This window comes from Peromyscus leucopus, chromosome 3 (genome assembly GCF_004664715.2).
Source record: "Peromyscus leucopus breed LL Stock chromosome 3, UCI_PerLeu_2.1, whole genome shotgun sequence".
NCBI lineage: Eukaryota > Metazoa > Chordata > Mammalia > Rodentia > Cricetidae > Peromyscus > Peromyscus leucopus.
Window position 1 is genome coordinate 152,345,869 of NC_051065.1, and position 22,068 is coordinate 152,367,936.

Below are 22,068 nucleotides of genomic sequence, written 5' to 3' on the forward strand. Positions count from 1 at the left end.
TTTTTTATTCTTCTTGAGATAGGGGCTGCGTTTTGAGTCCGGCATAGTTGTAGCAAATAACTGGGACTGGAAGGAGTCCTGGGAATACAAGGCTGAGCACATAGAAAATGCTCAGCGGCTATGTTTCTTGAGAAAAAGCCCAGGAACAAGAAGCACGGTTTGTCTCAGCCCTCGGCCCGTCGGTCCTGGCACGAGAAGGCACTAGAGAGCTGAAGAATCGAAGCATTCTCAGTGATGGCATTTATGACAGTGAGCCGTAGCCTGTTGGACTGCGGTGGGGTTCTGACTTTTCAAGTTGTTACTGGGAGAGCCCTCTGGCTTTCCTCGGGTATTCAAGCAGGCGAGGCTACAGGGGCGCCCGGATCCCTGGCGTGGAGTCAGCGTGCGCAGCACTCCTCTGCCGGAGTCCTGCAGCTAGGTCGCTCTGGCTGAGGACCAGGAGTCTAGACTGTCTTGGACAGGAGAGACGAAGGTTTCCAGGAGCGACTTGGAGGAGCATGGAGCCAGAGCGAAAGCGGCAGACACGCCTGCGCATACGCTCAGCCAATCAAGCGCTCACTTCCGGCTTTCCCCTGGAAAGCCGTCCGTCCGCGGGTCTCTCTTTCTCTCCCGTTTCTGGTTTCCCTCCGGCGGGTGCGTGCGAAGGACAACTTCCGCTTCCGGCGTCGTGCTTGCGGGCCGGAGCAGTTGCGGCTGTGAGGTTGGGTGATTCTGCGAGCCCGTGGGTGCAAGTGCGGGCGGTCAGTCTGGTTCCCAGTGAGGTCGGTGCTCAAGCCTCCGACAGGCTGCTCCCAAGCCGCGCGTCTGGGCTGCAAGGCAAGTTTCCCAACTGCCGGAGAGGTGCTCCGGGGAGTGCGAGGGTGCCCGACCCTGAGGAGTTGGGGCGGGGAGGGGATCTTCCAGCAGGTGACCTAGGTCTTACCCAGCTCCGTTGGGTGTGTTTTTCCGAGCAAAAAGAGGAGATCACAGGTAGGGGAAAATGCGCTTCCTCCAGTTGCTGCGAGACGGTCTGGCCAGCACTGTTGTGGTGTTTTAAACTTTTATGTTTTCGTTTAAATTAGAAAGCCACTTCATTAGTTCAGTGAGTGGCTAGGCCTGAGTTGTCCGGTATAGTAGGCACTTGCCACATATGGCCGTTTCAGTTTAAAAGTTAAGATTGTTTTTCGGTTTCCCAAGGTACGTTTGAAATTCTCTGTAACCACGTGTAGTTAATGGCCACTGTATTGAGAGCCGCAGATAGAGTATGTTTCTGTCATCACAAAAATGAACACTGCCGATGGTTTTAAGATATGTAAAACATAATAAAAGGATAATATTGGTACCGGTAACTCTTCTACTTTATGGCATAAGAAAGAAATGAATTTGGAGATAGATAAGCAGTTTCTACCTCTATTCGGATTACAAATATATCATTACTTCATAAACAAATGGAATTTACTGTCCCTGCCCATGTTGCCCTGATTATAATATATTCCCACCCCATGCCACTCTGTTCCATATAGGTTAAGACTTATTTATAGTTGATAAACAGCCACCATGGAGGCCAAGGATCACAAGAAACACAGAAAGAAGCACAGTGGGCCTAAAGCTGAGAAGAAAAAGAAACGGTACCTGCAGGATCTCCAGCTCGGAGATGAAGAGGATGCCCGGAAGAGAAACCCTAAAGCTTTTGCAGTCCAGTCTGCTGTGCGGATGGCTCGGTCCTTTCACAGGTGTGTTTAGCTGGAGTTGGTGGTTCTTCCATTTCATTAAGTAGTAGGAGCCTCTCTCAGATGGTATTTGCCTTTGTGATCTAAGTAAGATCTGAAGGACATAGGCAATGCCATATTGCTTTCCCTCACATTTTAGAACTCCAACCAAAGGAGCATTTTGCCTCCAACATCTGTCCTTTGCCTTTTTTTTTTCCCCAAGAGAAAAGAATTTATATTAGTTCACAGAAAAATGTTGTAAACTTTAACTATCTCCATGGTAACGTGTGCCCCCCCCCATCCTTCATTTAATGCAAGATACTAAAATAATTGTATTTAGGGAGACATTCTATATATCCAGCAGTTTCTTTTAAATATTACTGAATTAAGTTCTTTAAAAAAAATTTTTTTTTATTTACTTTGTGTATGAGTGCTTTGTCTGCACGTATACCTTTATGCCAGAAGAGAATATCAGATCCCCCTAGAGATGGTTGTAAGCCACCATGTGGGTGCTGGGAATTGAACTCAGGACCTCTAGAAGAGCAGTCAGTGCTCTTAACCACTGAGCCATCTCTCCAGCCCCTGAATTAAGTTCTTTTGTTTGTTTGTTTTTGCTTTTTGAAGACAGGGTTTCTCTATGTAGTCTGCTTTCTTGGAATTCACTCTATAGACCAGGCTGGCCTCAAACTCACAGAGATTCCCCTCCTCTGCCTCCTGAGTGCTGGGGTTAAAGGTCTGTGCGACCGCTGCCCAGCCCTAATTAAATTCTTTCAACTGCATTAAGAGGTTAGGAGTTATTCTCATCCCAATTCTGTGGATAAGAAAACAGGTCCAGGGCACAAACTAAATAGCCAGTTGATTGATAGAACATTTTCTTTATCTCCTATACCTCTACTTGTGTTATATACTGTCTCCATCTTTGCCTATTATTCTCTTGAACATTAAAGTCAAATCAGTCTGATTTACTATGTGTTTGATTATTATTAGCTTTATTTTTTTAGTCATCTGTTTTATCTTTAGTGAAGAATAGATTTTGGATGGGGGAGGGGGCCGTTAGAAATTAGCCAGTTAAAGTTAATTGTATTATCTTTTCTCTATAAAATCTAACTTTAACATGTTAAGGTCTTTTGTGTTTTGGAAGTAAACTTTTTTTTCTTCAAAACCATTAGGACTCAGGATTTAAAGACAAAGAAGCATCACATCCCAGTGGTTGACCGAACTCCACTAGAACCTCCACCAATAGTGGTCGTGGTGATGGGGCCTCCAAAAGTTGGGAAGAGCACTTTGATACGGTGCCTCATTCGGAATTTTACCAGACAGAAGTTGACTGAGATCAGAGGCCCTGTGACAATTGTGTCAGGTAGGGAGTGCTGCCTTGGAGCTGGTGTGGCAAGTATTGTGCCTGAGGGCTAACAAACCTGAGTTTTGTTTGCTCAAACAGAAAATATAATACCAATGCTGTTACATCGTATAACCACATATTTGCTTTTACTGAGTTGCCTGTAACTTCAAAGGTCACTTCTTAGGCATAACAATGTTGATGTATAGCACCTTAGTTTGACTGGTTGACTTTGTCAAGTGTGCTTCTTGGAAAGACTTAGCACTGGGCCTGTCATTGTGAGCATGTGCATTTCATAATAAGTTAGCTCCCATGTACTACAGACATCTGCTTCTCAAAGCTTTTTATATGCTTTTTTGTTGTTGTTGTTGTTCCTGTTTTTGAAGCAGGGTCTCTCTGTGTAGCTCTGGCACCCCTGGAACTTGCTATGTAGACCAGGCTGACCTTGAACTCACAGAGATGCACCTGTCTCTGGCTCCCAGGCGCAGGGTTTCGGATTTCTGTTATTAAATGAGGGAAAATGAAGTCCGTTCCCCAAATGGTAATGGTAGAAACAGAAGTGCCTTGTTATAGTAGCCGTGGAGTAGACATTTCTTTGTCTTTGGAATATCCTTAATCATTATATTTTAACTGGGAAAGTTACTGTTCCATGAACATTTTGGCGTATTAGTTTGGGGATATTTTTATTTATAGTAGTAGAACAGGAACATATGACTATCCCACGAACATCCTGTTACATTATGTTTGATGATGTTTTTAGCCATATTGAGAGTATAGAAAAGTTTGATGGAGATAAAGGGTGGCCTGTGGCTCAGTAGGATCATGGTCCTTAGAAACCCTGTCTAGGATTGTACCTTTTTTAATATCTTTATTTATCTGGGTGCAGTTGTTGTATTTTAAAATTAAGGCGAGACCAATGCAAAGAAACCAGGATGGAATTGATACAACTATCACATTCCTATAGAGGTGTATGGTGTTTTAATGGGTGCAGTTAGAAACATAATTATTATAGAGTTGATGACAGAGTGTTTTCAAGATTTTGAAAGGTAAACTTTCATCTCGTCCTTACAGGTAAAAAGCGCAGACTTACCATTATTGAATGTGGGTGTGACATCAATGTGATGATCGATCTGGCAAAAGTGGCAGATCTGGTAAGTCAGTAAGGTGGCCTGGGATCACGACAGAGAGTGACAGTGTGATGGGCTCTGTATCATTGCAGGGGAACACTGTGGTTATTAAGGAAAGGTAGAGTAGAAGTGGTTGAAATTATGATATTGTTAATATCATAAAAATGGAATGTGCATGATGAATGCATTCTAAAACCAAATGAAACCATAGGGGCGAGAAAATAATGGGCAAGTTTAATATATGAATATACACAGGCACACACGGCAAGGTTATATCAATACACGCATGTATAGACACATACACATACACACACTTGCTTGCACAATGCCTGCCATTTCTTGAACTCTCCCTAGGCACTATACTAATAGCTTTCTGTAAATTTAGCTCACATTACCACCAATGTGCTCATTTAGATATTATGTATACTTTACATCTGATGAAATCAAGGCTCCCATCAGCTAAGTAATTTATCTTGGAATGAACTCCCTTCCTTCCTTCCTTCCTTCCTTCCTTCCTTCCTTCCTTCCTTCCTTCCTTTCCTTCCTTTCCTTCCTTCCTTTTCTTTCTCTCTCTTTCTTTCATTCGTTCGGTTTTTTTTTTCCCCCGAGACAAGATTTCTCTGTGTAGTCCTGGCTGTCCTGAAACTTGCTCTGTAGACCAAGTTGGCCTTAGACTCAGAGATCCACCTGCCTCTGCCTCCTGAGTGCTGGAGTTAAAGGTGTGCTCCACCATGCTTGGCTAATGTCTTTATTTATTTAGTGATTTGTTTGACCCACTATGTTTAATTATGGCTGCTTTTTTGAGTTTGGTTATTTATTAGAACACTGGCAATTTATCACCAGTGCCCCTCCCAGAATTCATTAACTACATGGAGTCTCGGGATCATGCATGAGGGAATGGTGATGGGCTCAGTCTTGTCCAGGTAATCACAGATACGGGAGTTCTTGAGTGCACTCTTCCCCATCTTCTGGCTTTAACAGTTGTTTTCACCCTGTGTTCTGCAGTACTGCTGAGCCACGGAGAGAGTGATAACAGTGGGACCAATGTCCTGTTTAGGGCCAAGCACTCTACAGTTATTCTTAGCACTTTGACCAGCAGTGAATCTGTTAACTGCACCATCGCAAAAAGAATCTCTGGAAAAGTCCTAGAGTTGGACTAATCCAATTTGTGTTGTTTTTTGCTTCTGATACAGATCTTACTATGAGCCCTGTGTGCTGGCCTAGAACTCACAGTGTAAACCAGTCTAGCCTCAGACTCAGAGATCTGCCTGTCTCTGTCTCCCAGGTGCTGGGATTAAAGGTGTGCATCACCAAACCTGGCTAAACATAACCATCTAGAAGGCAGTCTGACACTGTCCTTTTAATAAAATGCCAGTAGTGGACTCCTTTAGAGCCTGTGACCTCCCCAGTCATGGGCTCTTGACCAGTTTACAATGCTAGACACAAGTTCTGTGGAACAGGCCTCAAATTCAATCAAAAGGCAGTTGGTTACCACCATAGTGGTCATTTGAGTGGTGAACATAACTAGATTGGCAGGTCGTCTTTGATGCAGCTCATGGGGTTCACAGCTGGGAAAGATGCTTGATGAGCCCACCCCCCAACAGTTTGTATATTCCATAAAATTCTATTCTTAATGGTTATGGTAGGGTGAAGCAGTCAGGGTTTATCAATGGAAAATCTATATAGTACTAAGCACAGAGAGGAAGCAAGATGTAAAGGTGCTGGTAAACCACGAGCCATGTGACAAGATATAGATTTATAAAAATGGGTTAATTTAAGATGTAAGATCTAGCTAACAAAAGCCTGCCACGGCCATACAATTTATAAATAATATAAGTCTCTATATGTTTACTTGGGTCTGAGCGGCTACAGGAGCCAGATGGACTGAAAAAAACTCCAGCCACAGTTATGGTAGGGTGAAGCAGTCAGGGTTTATCAATGGAAAATCTATATAGTACTATGTACAAGAAAAAGATGAAGCCCAAATTGAATTTGGGAACTGGTGGTGATTATTACTTTTTTTTTTAAGTTGTCTCTTAACCTAGCATGACAGGATAACAGATACCTGGAGTGTATGTGTGTGTATTTAATTTAACTAGATGTCAAAGAGCTACAGATTTTTGTTCTTTGGACCAGAAAGACTCCAAAAATATAAAAGTTACCAGTCTGTCCTGATTAAAATTTTTTTACGATTTATTTATTTTATTATATGTATATGAATGGTTTGCTTGCATGTGAGTCTGTGTGTCATGTGCATGCCTGGTGCCTACAGTGGTCAGAAGGCGATGTCTGATCCCCTGGAACTTGAGTGATAGATAGTCGTGAACTGCCATGTGGGTCCTGGGAATTGAACCTGGGTCCTCTGCAAGAACAAGTGCTCTGTTGAACCATCTCCCTCTAGTTCCATCCAACTATATTGATATTAAAGAAACATATTTTTTAACTTGGGGTTTATTAATAATGTTACTCTTAGTACAACTAGTATAAACTTGGTAAGCCTTATGTTTTTAAAATTACTGAAATACTAATGATTCTGTAGTTTTGAGAGCATGAATATTAATGGAGATACCTTTTGTGTCATTCTTTTGAATATTTAAGCAAACATGTGAGTGGCTTGATTTGACCCATGGACTGTAACTTGCTGACTCTTGATCTGAGTGGAGGATTGTTGTGGCTTCTGTGAGAAATTGTGTTTTTTTTTTTTTAGGTGCTAATGCTTATAGATGCCAGCTTTGGGTTTGAAATGGAGACATTTGAGTTTCTAAACATCTGTCAAGTACACGGCTTCCCTAAAATCATGGGCGTTCTCACCCATCTCGACTCCTTCAAGCATAACAAGCAACTCAAGAAGACCAAGAAGCGATTGAAGCATAGGTTCTGGACAGAAGTCTACCCGGTAGGAAGAAAAGCTATTATCGAGTCCTGTCACTTGTGACCCTTTCAAGCAGCCAGAATGAAGAGCTCTTCATAAATCTCTGGGGTTTTCCTGTGTATTTCTAGTCCTTGGCCTGGTTGCCCACGTGGTCTTTATCCGTGTCTCTTGATGTATCACACTTGCTTCTGTACACATCTGTCAGAGTGCATCCTCTACTGGTCTGGTTTGATGCAGTGCTTCCAAAGTTTCTGCTAGTTCAGGAGCAGGACCTGCCAGTACGAGTACCTCCTCGTACTGCTGTGGCCCATTGGTCACAAAGTCCTTTCTCTGCTTAGGAACCTCAGTGCCTTCTCCACAGATGCTGGTGTGTAACTGAGAGGAGCTTGCTTTGGTGAGTCCTTCACATGACAAGCCCTGAAGAAAGCAGCTAGCTTTGAAAACACCAAGACATTGGCTCCTAATGACCCTGCTTTTTTTTTTTTTTTTTACTTAGTGGCTGGAGAGACAGCTGTGGGTGCTGGGAAGACCCTGCTTCTTATGGTGTTGACTTTCGCATGTAATTGACTTTCATTTTTACTTCTTTTTTCTTTTTAATGTTTAGGGTGCCAAACTGTTCTACCTTTCTGGAATGGTACATGGAGAATATCAGAACCAAGAGATTCACAACCTGGGCCGATTTATCACAGTTATGAAGTTTAGGCCTCTCACATGGCAAACTTCTCATCCTTACATCCTGGCAGACAGGTAAAATATACGTGTGAGTTTCTTTTCTTCCAGGTCTGTATATTTCATTTTAACTTTTTAAGGCTCGAGAAGGATCAGTGATAGTGCCTATTATGTGCAGTCACTGGAAGATACCGTGCTTTCTAGGGCGAATAATTATAAACATTGCCAGTGAAGTGCATTAGAGGGCTTTTGCAAAGCCTCTGGCTAATTCCTAGCATTTTTTTTCTTTTTTGTTTGTGTTTTTTTTTTTTGTTTTGTTTTTCGAGACAGGGTTTCTCTGTGTAGCTCTGGCTGTCCTAGAACTCACTCTGTAGACCAGGCTGGACTTGAACTCAGAGATCCACCTACATCTGCCTTGGAGTGCTGGGATTAAAGATGTGCACCACCACTGCCTGCCTGTCTGTCTCTCTCTCTCTTTAAACAAAGCTAGGTGGTCAGGTGGTGGTGGCACACGCCTTTAATCCCAGCACTCAGGAGGCAGAGAGAGGCGGATCCCTTAAGTTCTGAGTTTGAGGCCAGCCTGGTCTACAGAGTGAGTTCAGAACAGCCAGAGCTATACACAGAACTCCCCCCCCCAAAAAAAAAACAACCCAAACAACAACAACAAAACCAAACAAACTGGCTAACAGAAAAATGGGAACATTTTGAGGCGTCAGTGATGAAGTCCTTGTGCCTAGAGCACCAGTTGCTCGGTACCTCTGCTTTACTTGTGCTTTGTTTTCTCAGCCTCTAATCCCTTCCTTAGAGGAATCCAAGATAAAGCAAAACCTCAGCCAGCAGGTTAATCTTAACTCTTCCATAAAGGGTTTTTCTAAACATGTTCTGTGCTCTCCCCTGACCCAGTGTCTTGTGGAGTGCATTACAATATGGAGCCAGTTGGAGGCAGTCATGGTTTTCTCCTTGTCCTCTGGAACAGAGTGAACCACGCTTCCATATTTCTGTATCTTGTAGTTTTCTAAATGATGTGCTTAAGGAGCGAGTCTTGTTCTTGTGGTGCTCAAGATTGAGCTCCAAGCCTCATGTGCTGAGCAGTGTTGAACCACTGAGCCATGCTCCCAGCCCATGAACAAGAGTGGTCAACAGGTGATGAGAAGTGTAAGTACTTTTTACATTTCTTCCTGCAGTGTGATTGCATTTCTTTTTCTAGGATGGAAGATTTGACAAACCCTGAGGACATCCGCACAAACATCAAATGTGACCGAAAGGTGTCTCTTTATGGTTATTTACGAGGGGCCTACCTGAAAAATAACAGCCAGATCCACATGCCAGGTATTCTCTTACTGTGAAGCACACCGTATCTGTCAGCCTCTTGGGGTGGTTTCGTTCCTCCGCAACATTGAGAAATGACCAAAGAAGGCAGAACCATGGTCTGGAGGTTTTAGAAACAACCCAGTTGTGTATCATCTGCCAAAATGTTGAGTGGATGCTGATACTGTCTAGCTAACAAGGTCTACTGCCTCAGTGCCTTTTCCGGGTCACACCTCAAGCCTGCAGATGCAGGGATGTGTTTTCCCAACGTTTGACATTTGTTTTGTGAATACTTGACTCCTTGTCAAGCTGCTTCCTGGGTTCTGTCTTCCAGGCGTAGGGGATTTTGCTGTCAGTGATGTCAGTTTTCTCCCAGACCCCTGTGCTCTCCCGGAACAGCAAAAGAAGCGCTGTTTGAATGAGAAGGAGAAGCTGGTCTATGCGCCTCTCTCTGGAGTTGGGGGTGTGCTCTATGACAAAGATGCTGTCTACGTCGACCTTGGAGGTAGCCATGGCTTTCAGGCAATGGTAAGAAAGGGTCTCTTTTCTGAATTGTCCTTTGCAAATCTTTTTTGTCAACTATTGCGTTCATCTTCTAGTTATTAAAGCTTTATTTCTTTTAATGCAAGTTATGATAAAAAGAATTGATTATAAAGGGTGGTTTTCATTGTAGCAAGCAGAAAATAAAAATCCTGTCCTTCCTGCTCTTCAGTTTTGAAGGCCCCTGTTGTTAGCACCCCTGCTGTGCTCATCTTCTTTTTAGAAAACTGTAGGTCCAGAGTGCTCTTATTCTGGCTTTGCTTTTCTTTCTTGTCTTTTTTTTTTTTTTTTTTTTGGAGACACAGTCTCTACATAGCCCTGACTGGTATGTGTTTTGTGTGTATGTAATTAGTAATTAGTGGTATTTTTATTCTTTTATTCTTTCTAATTTACAACTTCTAAAATCAAAATTAATTAAATCACATTTCCCCTTTCCTTTCCTTCAGCCCCTTCTGTGACCTCCCCCCTCAAGCTGATGGCCTCTTTTTCTTTGATTATTATTGTTGTTCGTAAATATATTTATGTGTGTAATTATAAATATATAACTATAACTGAGTCCGTTTGATGGTATTTGTGTGTATTTGATTTCAGGGCTGACCAGTTTGTATTGGAAAATTAATTAATCAGGGATTCATCCCCGGGAAAGACTAACTCTCTCCCTCAGCAGGCATTAGTTGTCACAGTTCTTTGTCTGTGGATGGGATCTTGTGAAGGTTCCCTCTGTCGCTTTAACATGACTATTGGTGTTGGTGTTGTCATTGTTCAAGTCTTGTCTAGTCAGCCATTCTGTTGAGATGTCAAGGGTGTGGCTGCCCTGCCATTTCTAGGAAACACAATCTTAACCACAGACCTGCTGCTCCTCTGGCTCTTAAGTCTTTCTGCCCCTCTTTGTTCTCTGAAGCTTAGGTCAGGAGTTGTGTTGTAGTATGTCCATTGAGACTGGGCTCCCCACCATATGTTGGTCTCTGCATTGTGACCAGTTATAGTTTCCTATAATGGTCTCATTTGCTATAAAGAGAAGCTCTTCGATGAGAGGTGATAGCTACACTTCTGTGTGAGTATATGGATACATTTTAGAATGCAGTTGGGAATTAAGCTTGTCTCATAAAGTGGTGGACGTAAGTCCTCTAAGATCCATGACTTCACTAGCCCCTCATTGGTTAGCTTTCCAGTGCCAAGCATGGTTTCCTTCCTGTGGACAGCTGTGGACACCCAGATGTGAGTGCCAGTATTACACCTTTAGGGACATCTTGCCACATCGGCCATTGTTGTGGTTCATAGGCATCACAGCTGGGTAGGACTATTCATTGCTTCCTTCCCTTGGTGGCTTGCTTAATATTTTCTGGTACTGTGATCACTAGACCTCAGGAAGGAGCTTTCAGGTTGGATCCATCTTGACTCTAGGTTCTTTGTCCTAAGTATGTGGTGTCTTCAGCGATAGGAACTTATCATCAACCTCTGAGAAGCAATGAAGGACAACAGCAATACCTTGAATTATTCTGGAGTGACTTGGACTCCCGTGACCAACCACTCACATGGAAGTTTTTCATGCTGGGTACTGGGGATTTTGTTAGAGAGTCTGTGGCCTTTGTGAAGAACATTGTCAGTCTAAGTGGCATATTTCATTTAGGAACTCTTTTCGTGTGTGTGTGTGTGTGTGTGTGTGTGTGTGTGTGTGTGTGTGTGTGTGTGTGTGTGTGTGTGTGTGTAAGAAATTTGAGGTTCTTTTGGTAAGATTTCTTTGACAATTTTCTATATGTGTATATTATGTTTTGATCATTGTCACCCCAATTACCCTTTCCTTCCCTCACACTTCTGGTCACCTTCAGTAAGTGCTCCTCTTTTCAGACTCACTCTGACGAGTTCCAGCATGTATATGGGATGGAGTTGAGCAGTTTCCATACTTGCTTCCCTTCTTGTCGCCCCTCATCTTTCCTGCTGAAGCTTCTCAGCATGTCTTTTTATTTTTTATTTTTTTCAAGACGGTTTTTCTGTGAAACAGTCCTGGCTGTCCTGGAACTCACTCTGTAGACCAGGCTGGCCTTGAACTCACAAAAGTCCTCCTGCCTCTGCCTCCTGAGTGATGGGATTTAAAGGCGTGCACCACCAACACCTGGCAGCATGTCATTTTTTTTTATAATGACTCACTGAGTTTAATTAGGGTGTTTACATGAGAATAGGTTTGGAGTTATTTACTGGATGTGGATTACAGAGTTTAAGAGCACTGTCTGCTCTTGCAGAGGACCTGGGACCTTTCCAGCACCTACATGGTGGCTCACAACTGACTTTTACTCCAGTTCCAGGGAAACCGACACCCTCTGCTGGCCTCTGCAGGCATAAAGGCATGCAAGTAGTGCACAGATGAAAATGTGTGGGCAAAACACATTACATGCTACACGTTAAAACACAACAACAGAGATTCCCCCTCAGCAGCCATTAACTGTCATTTGCTCTTCAGGGAGAGATGGTGCCTTATGAACCCCTCCCCGACCCAAGTGAGAATGTTGACAGGCTCCGCCTTGTGTAGCTCAGTATAGCTGCTGTCTGTTCATGAGTACAGTGGCCAGGCCTCGTGCGGAGGACAGTGTCACACAGCATTATTCCTGTCCTCCAGCTTACGTCTCTCCATCCCGTTTTCCAAGATGTTCCCTTTGTCTTGGGAGTGATGGGGACTTAGATTTTTTGTTAGGTTTTGAAAGGTCATCTTACTGGGTTAAAATTGTTCTTGGCTGTAGTGGAGAGACCTGGAGTTTTCCTAGCTAAGAGTTTAGGTTACCAGATTATGTACTGCGTGAATTGAGAGGTGTTTACAGTGTTGGGGATCAAGTTTAAGCTTTGTTGCAAGAATTTCTTCTCTTTCTTGAGACAGTGGGAAAGGTTTTTAGAACTATAAGGTAATTTTTTAAAAGATTTATTATTTTTGTGTATGTGTCTGTCTCTCTGTTCGTCTGTATACATGCATGCACGTGTGTGTGTTCAGGTGGCCACAGAGGCAGACATGTCAGATGGTGCTGCGGTTCCAGGCAGCTGTGAGCCTCCTGGTGTGGGCACCGTGCTAGAAAGTGAACTCACAGGTCTTCAGCATGAGCAGTATGCGGTCGCAACTGCTGAGTCTTCTCTAGCCCAAGTTTAGGGTAGTTTTGAGAAGTGGTGCAGCCAGCATGTCGCCAGGATCCTTGTGCTTTCCTCACTTGCACGTTTTTCCTGGCTTTGGCAGGAGGAACCAGGCCCTACACATGAGCTGGTCCAGAGTCTCATCTCCACCCATGCCAGTATCGATGCCAAGATGGCTTCAAGCAGAGTGACACTTTTTTCTGATTCCAAACCGCTGGGGTCAGAAGATATAGATAATCAAGGGTAAGTCTACCATTTTCCAAGGTATTTATTTATTTTTTAACATTTATTTGTGTGTGTGTGTGTGTGTGTGTGTGTGTGTGTGTGTGTGTGTGTGAAAGAGAGAGAGAGAAAGAGAGAGAAAGAGCTCGTGCTTGCGTACAGTTTGTTAGAGTTGGTTCTCTGTGTCCGTTCCAGGAATCAAACTCAGAAAGTCAGGTTTGGTAACAAGTGCCTTTACTCAGTGACCCATGTTACTGGCTCTCTCCTAATTTTTAATTTTAAAGAGTTAAAGTAAAAATTATATTACCTACCATTCTACCATCACAGTTTTTATTTTGATGGGATTTGACTCCAGGTTTTTGGTTTACTGTGTATATTCGTGTGCTTCTGGACAGTTTTTCACTTATGTAGCATTACATAATATTATATTTTCTCACAATAAAATACAAGATTTATTTTCAACAGAAGTATTCATATTATTGCTCAAATACTACACAAACTTTTCTATTGATTGCTTTTAGTTTTCTGGGAGACTGCTTGGATATTGTTTAGTGACCAAAATTCTAGAGTAGTATGTAGCTGCTTCCTCAGGTCTCGTCCAAAGGCACATGCCTTGTCTCTGAAAGTCTTCCATACATTGCTTTGCCGCCATGGTAGATGTCATTAGCGTGGCTCAGTTTTCAGTCCGGGTTGGGAGCTTGTATGCTTATGTGCCATTGCTAATCATTAATTTTTTGTTCTTCTCACACCTCATAATCATTCTGAAAATGATAGACTATAGTATTATTTATTATATTGTGCATCATTGCCTACTGTGGTAACTTGAAAAATTAAAGAGTTCATTTAAGGGTGGTTATTCCCGGGGCTTGAGAGATTGCTCAGTGGTTAAGAGCACATCCTGCTTCTGCAGAGGACTCAGATTTAGTGCCCAGCACCCACATTTATTACCTACAAATGCCTGTAACTCCAGTTCTAGGGCTCTGACACCCTCTGACTGCTTTGGCCACCTACATGCTCATGTACACATAAATTCTGTAGGCACACACATAATTAATTAATAGCTTTATAATTTAAATATCCTGAGCATTTTCTTTGTCTATGTATTCTTTATATATAGTCTTTTTATATAGTCATTGTTTTGCTATTTGTGTTTCTGACCTAGGAACTGTCTTAGAGTCTATTGCAGTTTTTTTTATAATTGATGGTCTCACAATTTTATATGTAGCACTACATTGAATAGCTTTGTTAAGTTTTAATTTTATCTTTACCAACTCAATAATTCCATACCAATTAATGGAACCCAGGTCTTCTGTAAGATCAGTGAGTGCTCTCAACTGCTGAGGCATTTCCTCAGCCTGTGTCATTATACTCTACAAACTCAACAGCACCCCAAAAATGAGTCACCAACCCACAGAGCACTGTTCAGAACTCTGGCCAGCTGGCATTCTTTAACCAAGAGCTTTCCCTTCCCACTTGCTTTCTGTATCACTGCTGACTCTGGACTTTGGTTTTATTTTGTGTGTTACCATTCCATTACTGTTTTCTCTGATGTCTGCATGGTCCCAGCTGTCACCCTCAGTGTCGAGTCTCATGACTTCTAGGCACATCCCATTAATCTGTGAGCATGGGCATAGTATTTTCTGACACAACAGGTGACCCAGGCTTACACTGTCCTTTGAACCTGGAGTTAGTTTTTAAAAATGTACTAAATACCAACTTCCCTTTTGACTAGTTTTCCTAAAAGAGAAGTTGCTTTGTTTGTTTCTAACAAGAGTCTCCTTGTTCTGTTAGTGCCTTGCAAGCGTGTCATTAGGCAGCTGTGTGAGTTTGCTTCATAGTTACTTGTCATTTTTTGTGCTGTCATTTTGGGAGGATGATAGTGCTGTTTCTTTAGTAATGCTAAGAGTGAACACAGAGCTCTGCACAGGCCGGGCCAGACTCTACCAGCAACTCTACCCCACAGAGATAAGTTTCTGTTTGGGGACAGGGTCTCACTAAGTTACTAAGTTGCCCTTGTAAACTTACCTTCCTGTGAGCTCAGGCTGCCTAGAACCTTGACCCCTACTGCCTCAGCCTCCCATTTCTCGGCATAGTGGTTGACATTTCTAGACTGGCTAACTGCTGTACAGTTTGAATTCATTTTTATTTGTTTGAAATACAGACTGTGGATGCCGAAAGAGGAAAAGCAGCTGGATGTGAAGACTGGTCGAGTACGTCGGAAAGCCGTTTTTGGAGACACAGAAGATGAGTCTGGAGATGAAGACAGTGAAGATGATGAAGAAATGTCTGAAGGTGACAGAACGGGAAGTGGCTCCAGTGATGAGGACGAGGAAGAAGAAGAGGAAGAGGAAGGTGCTAAAGCCACCAGCTGTAAATACCTGTCGGGCAGGGGAAGCAAGCGACCAAAACTTGAGGAGCAGGAAGAAGACAGTGAGGCGGACTTGCCAGCGTTTGCTGATAGCGATGACGATCTCGAGAGGAGCTCTGGGGAAGAGGAGGCGGCTGAGGAAGCAGACGAAAGCAGCGAAGATGGCGGCGACTCTGCTGCAGGAGAGAGAGACGTCGGGGACTCCAAGTCTGGGGGAGGAGGTAGCGGGCCAAGGTTGTCAGCAGCTCGTGAGTGGAGGGACCGTCTGGATGTAGAGAGGCCTTCCCCAGCGAGAAAAGCGGCCCTCACCACTTCTGATTCTGGCCATTGTACAGCCGAAGAGGCATTCCCATCTGAAGATGAGTCTGGAGACTCGGAGCTCAGTTCCGATGAAGACTCGGAACACAAAGCGGGGGTTGTCAGGGGAAAGCCTGCAAATCCTCAGGGGGGCAGTGGGCAGAAACTCGAGTCAGAGAACATGGTTGATGAGACCAGTGATATTGAAACTTTACTCAAAGAGGAAGAAGAGCACAAGGAAGAGAATAGCAGCTCCATGGAAACGTCAGGTAAATACTCCAGAAATGCCAGGCATCCTCACACTGTTGGTATCAATAGGATTTTACATTTTCGAGTCTGCTCTTTGGGTTTGTTGACTACTTAAACACGTCGTGAGCACGTTTTAGGATGGGTGAACTTTGGAGTTGGAGGCAGAGGCCAGTGAGCAGGTGTAACTGGGTGTTGGTCTTTCAGGTGCCCTCAAGTGGAAGGAAGACCTTTCCAGGAAGGCAGCAGAGGCCTTTCTGAGGCAGCAACAAGCAGCTCCAAATCTTCGAAAGCTGATTTACGGGACAGGTAAAGAACTCTGTTCAGAGCTCAAAATGTTTTATGTTCTTAGATTGTTTTCTGAAAAGGAAATGAGGTAGACAATAGGATTGGAATTATACTTTCGACATCCATTATTTCTGGCTATCAGCTTTTATATATTTACCAGATAGTTTAAAAACAGATTTTAAATTCTCTCTCTCTCTCTCTTTCTCTCTCTCTCTCTCTCTCTCTCTCTCTCTCTCTCTCTCCCCCTCCCTCCCTCCCTCCCTCCCTCCCTCCCTCCCTCCCTCCCTCCCCTCCCTCCCTCCCTCTCTCCCTCTCTCTCTCTCTCTCTCTCTCTCTCTGTGTGTGTGTGTGTGTGTGTGTGTGTGTGTACTGATGCCGAGGATATATGTGGAGGTTACAGGACAAATGTGTAGAGTTGGTTCTCTCCACCCTTTTATGGGTTTCCAGGTTCCAACTCAGCTCACCAGGCTTACATGCCAAGCATCCTCACCTGCTGAGCTTTTTGCTGGCCTTGGCAGATGTTTATAATCATGTTATAGGGACTATAAATTGGTCTTATAATATATTGTTCAGTTGGCATGAAAGTTTTAATGAGAATATTGTCCATTGTGTCATTTTATAAAGTCCTTCATGGAATTTATTTCGTTTTGTTAAATTTAATGTTAAGAACATATTTTTGCCTATGAGAGTCACCCCCCCCTTCCTTGTAAGAATGAGAGCCCTGTGTTCTCTTTGCCCATGTTCACTAATTTTTATAGTTTGTTAAACTTGTTAATCAGTTCTTTTTAGGAAAAAAAATGCAGAAATAAGTTGCTCCATGAGAGGGAATTGGAGAGTGATCTGCACTGCTCTTCATTTAGGTTTTACCTCAGACACTTTCTGACAGAAGTTGTAAGGGAGCTCTGCATAGACGATCTTGTGGGAGATCTTTTCCTTTAAATGCCTCCCTTCCCCAGCCTCCAGTACTCACTCCTCAGTGGTCTCGGGGACAAGTCTTCCAGACACATTAAGTGATAGCTTTTTGGTCTTTTGGCTCTTTGTGGGTGAGTGGTCCAGGGACACAGCATGTCTGTAATGAACGGGGACCACAGTTCCTTAAATTCTAAGATGTGTGGTTTAACTAATTCAGGGCAAGGAGTCCTCTAAGATTGAAGTTTTTATTTTTACCTTTCTTTTTGGTGGTCTCTTTAGTGACAGAGGATAATGAAGACGAAGATGGAGACACCCTAGAAGAGCTTGGAGGGCTGTTCCGTGTCAGCCAGCCGGACAGAGGGTGTAAGCACAAGGCTGACTCTCTGGACTGCTCTAGATTTCTTGTGGAGGCGCCTCATGATTGGGATTTAGAGGAGGTAATGTTGAGCGGTCTGTGTGCTTTGGAAAGTCTTGGGGCTGGAAGTATATCACTGGCAGAGTGCTTCCCTCGCATCTGGACACACAATCCCTGCCACCCCTCACCTCCCTCACACACACACATTGAAATGCAGTGAAATGATTAAAGACTTACTTTAGAAGAACATTTTCTGACTTCAGGATTGCATATTTGTCACTGGCTTCTTGGTTCTCTAACAGATCATTTCCCCATGTGAGTGTTTCCGGTGTACAAGCGGTAACAGGTTCTGAGTTTAACCAGACTCCATCTGTCCTTGTGGTGTGGTGAGGGGGAAAGGAAATATTCAACTGCTGGTGTGAAAGCATGCTGCCTTTTTATTTTTAAAGCTCAGGCTTGCTTAGGCTCTCTGGGGGTCTTCTTTGGTTCCATATGTATCTTAAGATTTTACTTCTGTTTGTTTTGGGAAGAATGTTGTGGGTATTTTCATTGGGATTTCATTGAATCTGTAAATAGTCTTCCATAGGATGATTATTTTCACAGTATTCTACCAATTCATCAACACTTCATGAACATGTGATGTCTTTTCCCTTTCTAGTCTCTTCCTTCAGAGAGTTGAAGTTTTCATTGGAGAGGTATTTTGTCTCCTTGGTTTGGTTTATTCCAAGATACTTTATTGTCTTTGGTGCTGTGGTTAATGGGAGTGTGACCAAGTCTTTGTCAGTGTGTTTGCTGTTGTGTATAGAAAAACTACCGATTTTTTGTAAGTTGATTTTTTTATTCTGCCACTTTGCTGAAATAGTTGATTGTTTCTAGAAGTTTTCTGTTGGAATTTTTAGGATCTCATGCCATTTGCAAATAAGGATCTTTTGACTTCTCTTCCTGCTTGTATCCCTTTCACTTCCTCCTCTTGCCTTACTGCTCCGGCTAGTGCTCAGGCACAGTACTGAAAAGGAGTGGGGACAGTGGGCAGTGATAGGTTTCCACCGAGGCCAGATCACACGAGATGAAAAACAGATCAATACAGATTTTTTGGGCAGTCTCAAAGAATGGGGCCAGAGAACTCGCGCCTGGACTAAGGCAGGGAGGTTTTATAGACCTTAATTGAGGGATGATGATGTGCCAGCCAGGAGCTCGGACTGTGCCCAAGTATGGTCAAAAGCTAAGCCCCTGGGCAGGCACTTGGGTAGGCTCGTCATGTCAGAAAGGCGGATTGCATCTGGGCTTTTGGTGCCATTCCTTTGTTCAGAGTTTTTTTAGTGCAGGTGAGGTTGGGGGAAGGAAGTAGGGCAGTTGGGGTTTCCCCAGCTTGTACAGGGGTGAGCAGGGGTTCCAGCCAAATAGGGAACTCTCATTCCTGATTTTCACGGAATTGCTTCCAGTTTTTCTCTGTTTAGGATAGTGTTGGCTGTGGATTTGTCTTGTATAGCCTTTATTATGTTGAGATGTATTCCTGCAGTTCCACTCTCTCTAGGACTTTTATCATGAAAGCGTGTTAGATTTTGTTAGAGGCCTTTTCTGCATCTCTTGAGATAAACATGTGAGTTTTGTCTTTAAGTCCATTTCTATGATTTTACTTACTGACTTAGGAACCATACTGCATTTCTAGGATAAAGCCAACTTACTTGATCATGGTGGATGATCTTCCTACATGCCTTTATTTAGTTTACTAGTATTTTATTGAGGATTTTTGGCATCTATGTTCACCATGGATATTGGTCTGTAGTTTTATTGTCTTTGCTTGTTTTTCTTTGTTTTTTGTTTTGTTTTTTTTTTTTTTGAAACAGAGTTTCTCTGTGTAGCATCTCTGGCTGTCCTAGATCTCGCTCTGTAGACCAGGCTGGCTTCAAACTCACAGACATCTCTCCCTGTTCTTGCCTCCCGCGTGCAGGGGTTAAAGGCGTGCACCACCACCATCTGGCATTTGCCTTGTTTTGATACTAGAGTGATACTGGCTTCTTAGAATGAATTTGGGAGTGATCCTTCTGTTTCTGTCTTTGAAGAATTTAAGATTGCTAAGTAAGGGTTGGTTATAGTTTTTCTCTGAAACTAGTAGAATTTTGCTGTGAATCCATCTGGGCCTGGACTTTTTCAGTCAGCAGGTGCTTTATTACCCCTCTGTCTCCTTATTTGGTGTGGGTCTGTTTAAGTTGCTTCCTCTTGGTTGAACTTTGGTCCTTTGGATGAATCAAGAAAGTTGTCCATTTCTTTCTGGTTTTCCAACAACAGAGTACAGGTTTTTAAAGTATTCCCTTAAAACTATTATGAACTTCTTTGTTGTCTGTGATAATGTTTTACTGCCTATCTCTAATTTTATTAATTTGGGTCTCCCTTTTCTTCCCTTTGGTTAGTTGGGCCAAGAATCTGTTGTCCTTGCTTTTCTCAGAAAACCAGCCTTAGAATCATTGATTGATTGTATTGGTTTTTGTTTGTTTTTTGCTCCATTTTATTAATTTGATTTTTATTATTTCTTGCCTACCATCTGCTGGGCTTAGATTTGGTTTGTTTGTGTTTTTTCAAATTCCTGAGTTGCATCCTTAAGTCATTTATATGTGCTCTTTCTGACCCAGCTTCCCTCTTAGAACTGCTGTTAATGTGTCGCGGAGGTTTTGTTGTCTTGTTTTTCATTTTCATTTAGTTCTCTTGCAGCTTCCAGTGTTTTTTATTTGTTCTGTATCCTTAGTGTTTTGACCATGATGTGCTGTGGGGTGTCTCTTTTCTGGCCTTGTTTGGTGTTCTGTGTGCTTCCTGTATCTGTATGGGTGTGTCTTTCCTTAATTTGGGGGAAAGCGTGCTTCTGTGATCTTGTTGAAGATCTGGTCTATGCCATCGATCTGGGGTTCTTCTCCCTCAGTTATGCCTGTAATTAGAAGATTTGGTCTTTTGATGGTGTCCCACATTTCTGAATCTTCCTTTCCTGTGCTTTAACATTATTTCATAGTCCTTGCTTCAGTCCAGATCCTCTGCTCTATCTTTAGTCCTGGTGTCCTGTCTTCTGCTTGACTTGTTCATTCTGCTGGCTAGGCTTCCCTGCAGTTTTCTAATCAGGATGTTGACATTTTCTCATTCCATCTTCACTTCAGTTGTTTCAAATTGTGAATTACCTTCATCATTTGTGAATTACCTTCATCATTTCATTCAGCCATGTATTTGTATTTTCTTTCTTTCTTTCTTTCTTTCTTTCTTTCTTTCTTTCTTTCTTTCTTTCTTTCTTTCTTTCTTTTTATTTGTTTTGTTTTTTGAGACAGGGTTTCTCTGTGTAGCTTTGCGCCTTTCCTGGAACTCACTTGGTAGCTCAGGCTGACCTCGAACTCACAGAGATCCGCCTGGCTCTGCCTCCCAAGTGCTGGGATTAAAGGCGTGTGCCACCACCGCCTGGCATGTATTTGTATTTTCTTAGACATCTCTCAGGTGTTTATCATTACCCTCGTAGAGTTTAGTGAAGTATTCGTTTATGCCTTCATTAAATTCCTTGAATTCTTTGATAAAGTTTATGATTGTGCTTTTAAATTGTGTGCTGTGGTTCACCTAGGTAGTTCTCAATAGAGAACACTTCTGTAAGACTGCTGGGTTTGATGGGAAACATGCTGTCATGGCCATTCATGTTATTTTTTGTTTTGGTGATTTGACCTAGGCATGTGGACTTCTTTTTTTGGTTTTATGTGTGAAAGTGAAAACCTGGCCTTCCTTGGATTGGGCCAGTGCAGATGTATGACCTGAGGTAGGTCATATAAAATTAATTGATGAGCTGTATAATTGGACCAGGGAAAGATGGCTCCCAACCACTGGTCTAGAGCTAGGCCTGTGGGTGCAGAGATGGCAGTGGGCGTATAGGAAAGGGGAGATGGCTCTTGAAGAGAGCAGGTTCAAAGGTCATGGATCTGGAGCTAGATTTGTGGGTGTGGAGGTGGTAACTGTTTTGGGAAGGAATGCAGGGGATAGGAGAGGGAGGAGGTGACTTACCCAGCAGTGGTGTCTCAGGGACCAAGAGGGTTTGTGGACCTTGGTCTAGAAGTAGCCTTTGTGTTTGCAGAGAGTGACAGGAGAGCAAGGGTGGTGTTGTCTTACTTAGAGTTTCTGTTGCTGGGGTAAAACACCATAATCAAAAGCAACTTGGGGAAGAAGGATTGGTTTCCCCTTAGAGTTCCCAGTCTGTCTGTCATCCAGACAGGTCAGGGCAAGAACTCAAAGCAGGAACATGTTAGCAGGAACTGATGCCCCTCCTGGCTTGCTCAGCATTCTTTCTTATATATAGTACCCAGGACCGCCAGCCGAGGGGTGGCACTGCCGCGGTGAGTTGGGCTCTCCCGTATTGATTATCAGTTCAGAAAATGCAGCACTGTCCTGCCCATAGGCTGATCCAGTAGGGCGTTTTCTCCACTGATGCTCCCACTTCCCAAATGATTGGTGTCAAGTTGACACAGAACTAGTCTGCGTAGATGGCAAAGGGAAAGGGAAGAATAGACTTATCAGGTGGAGGTGGTCAGGGGAAGAGGGTTCAGGTCTAGAACTAGGCTTGTTCTTTGGTAGATGGCTGCTGGTTGGCAGAAGGGCAGGGAAGGGGAAGAAGTCGTTTTCTCTCGAAAGGTGGCTGGGGAACCTAATATAATATTCTTTGATAATTTCATACACGCACGCACGCACGCACGCACGCACGCGCACA

General features: G+C 43.2%; 1 protein-coding gene across 1 annotated transcript in view; it reads left to right on the forward strand.

Moving 5' to 3' along the window:
• The first annotated feature begins 646 nt into the window (after positions 1-646).
• Positions 647-22,068, forward strand: part of Bms1 (BMS1 ribosome biogenesis factor) — a 38,844-nt gene continuing 17,422 nt past the window's right edge. The window contains exons 1-12 of the mRNA XM_028880538.2: positions 647-816; positions 1,503-1,712; positions 2,858-3,048; positions 4,099-4,178; positions 6,862-7,050; positions 7,631-7,773; positions 8,903-9,024; positions 9,338-9,531; positions 12,761-12,900; positions 15,041-15,813; positions 15,998-16,099; positions 17,270-17,427. Coding sequence (XP_028736371.1) covers positions 1,537-1,712; positions 2,858-3,048; positions 4,099-4,178; positions 6,862-7,050; positions 7,631-7,773; positions 8,903-9,024; positions 9,338-9,531; positions 12,761-12,900; positions 15,041-15,813; positions 15,998-16,099; positions 17,270-17,427 — 2,268 coding nt within the window. The 5' untranslated portion in view covers positions 647-816; positions 1,503-1,536. The remainder of the gene's footprint in view (positions 817-1,502; positions 1,713-2,857; positions 3,049-4,098; positions 4,179-6,861; positions 7,051-7,630; positions 7,774-8,902; positions 9,025-9,337; positions 9,532-12,760; positions 12,901-15,040; positions 15,814-15,997; positions 16,100-17,269; positions 17,428-22,068) is intronic.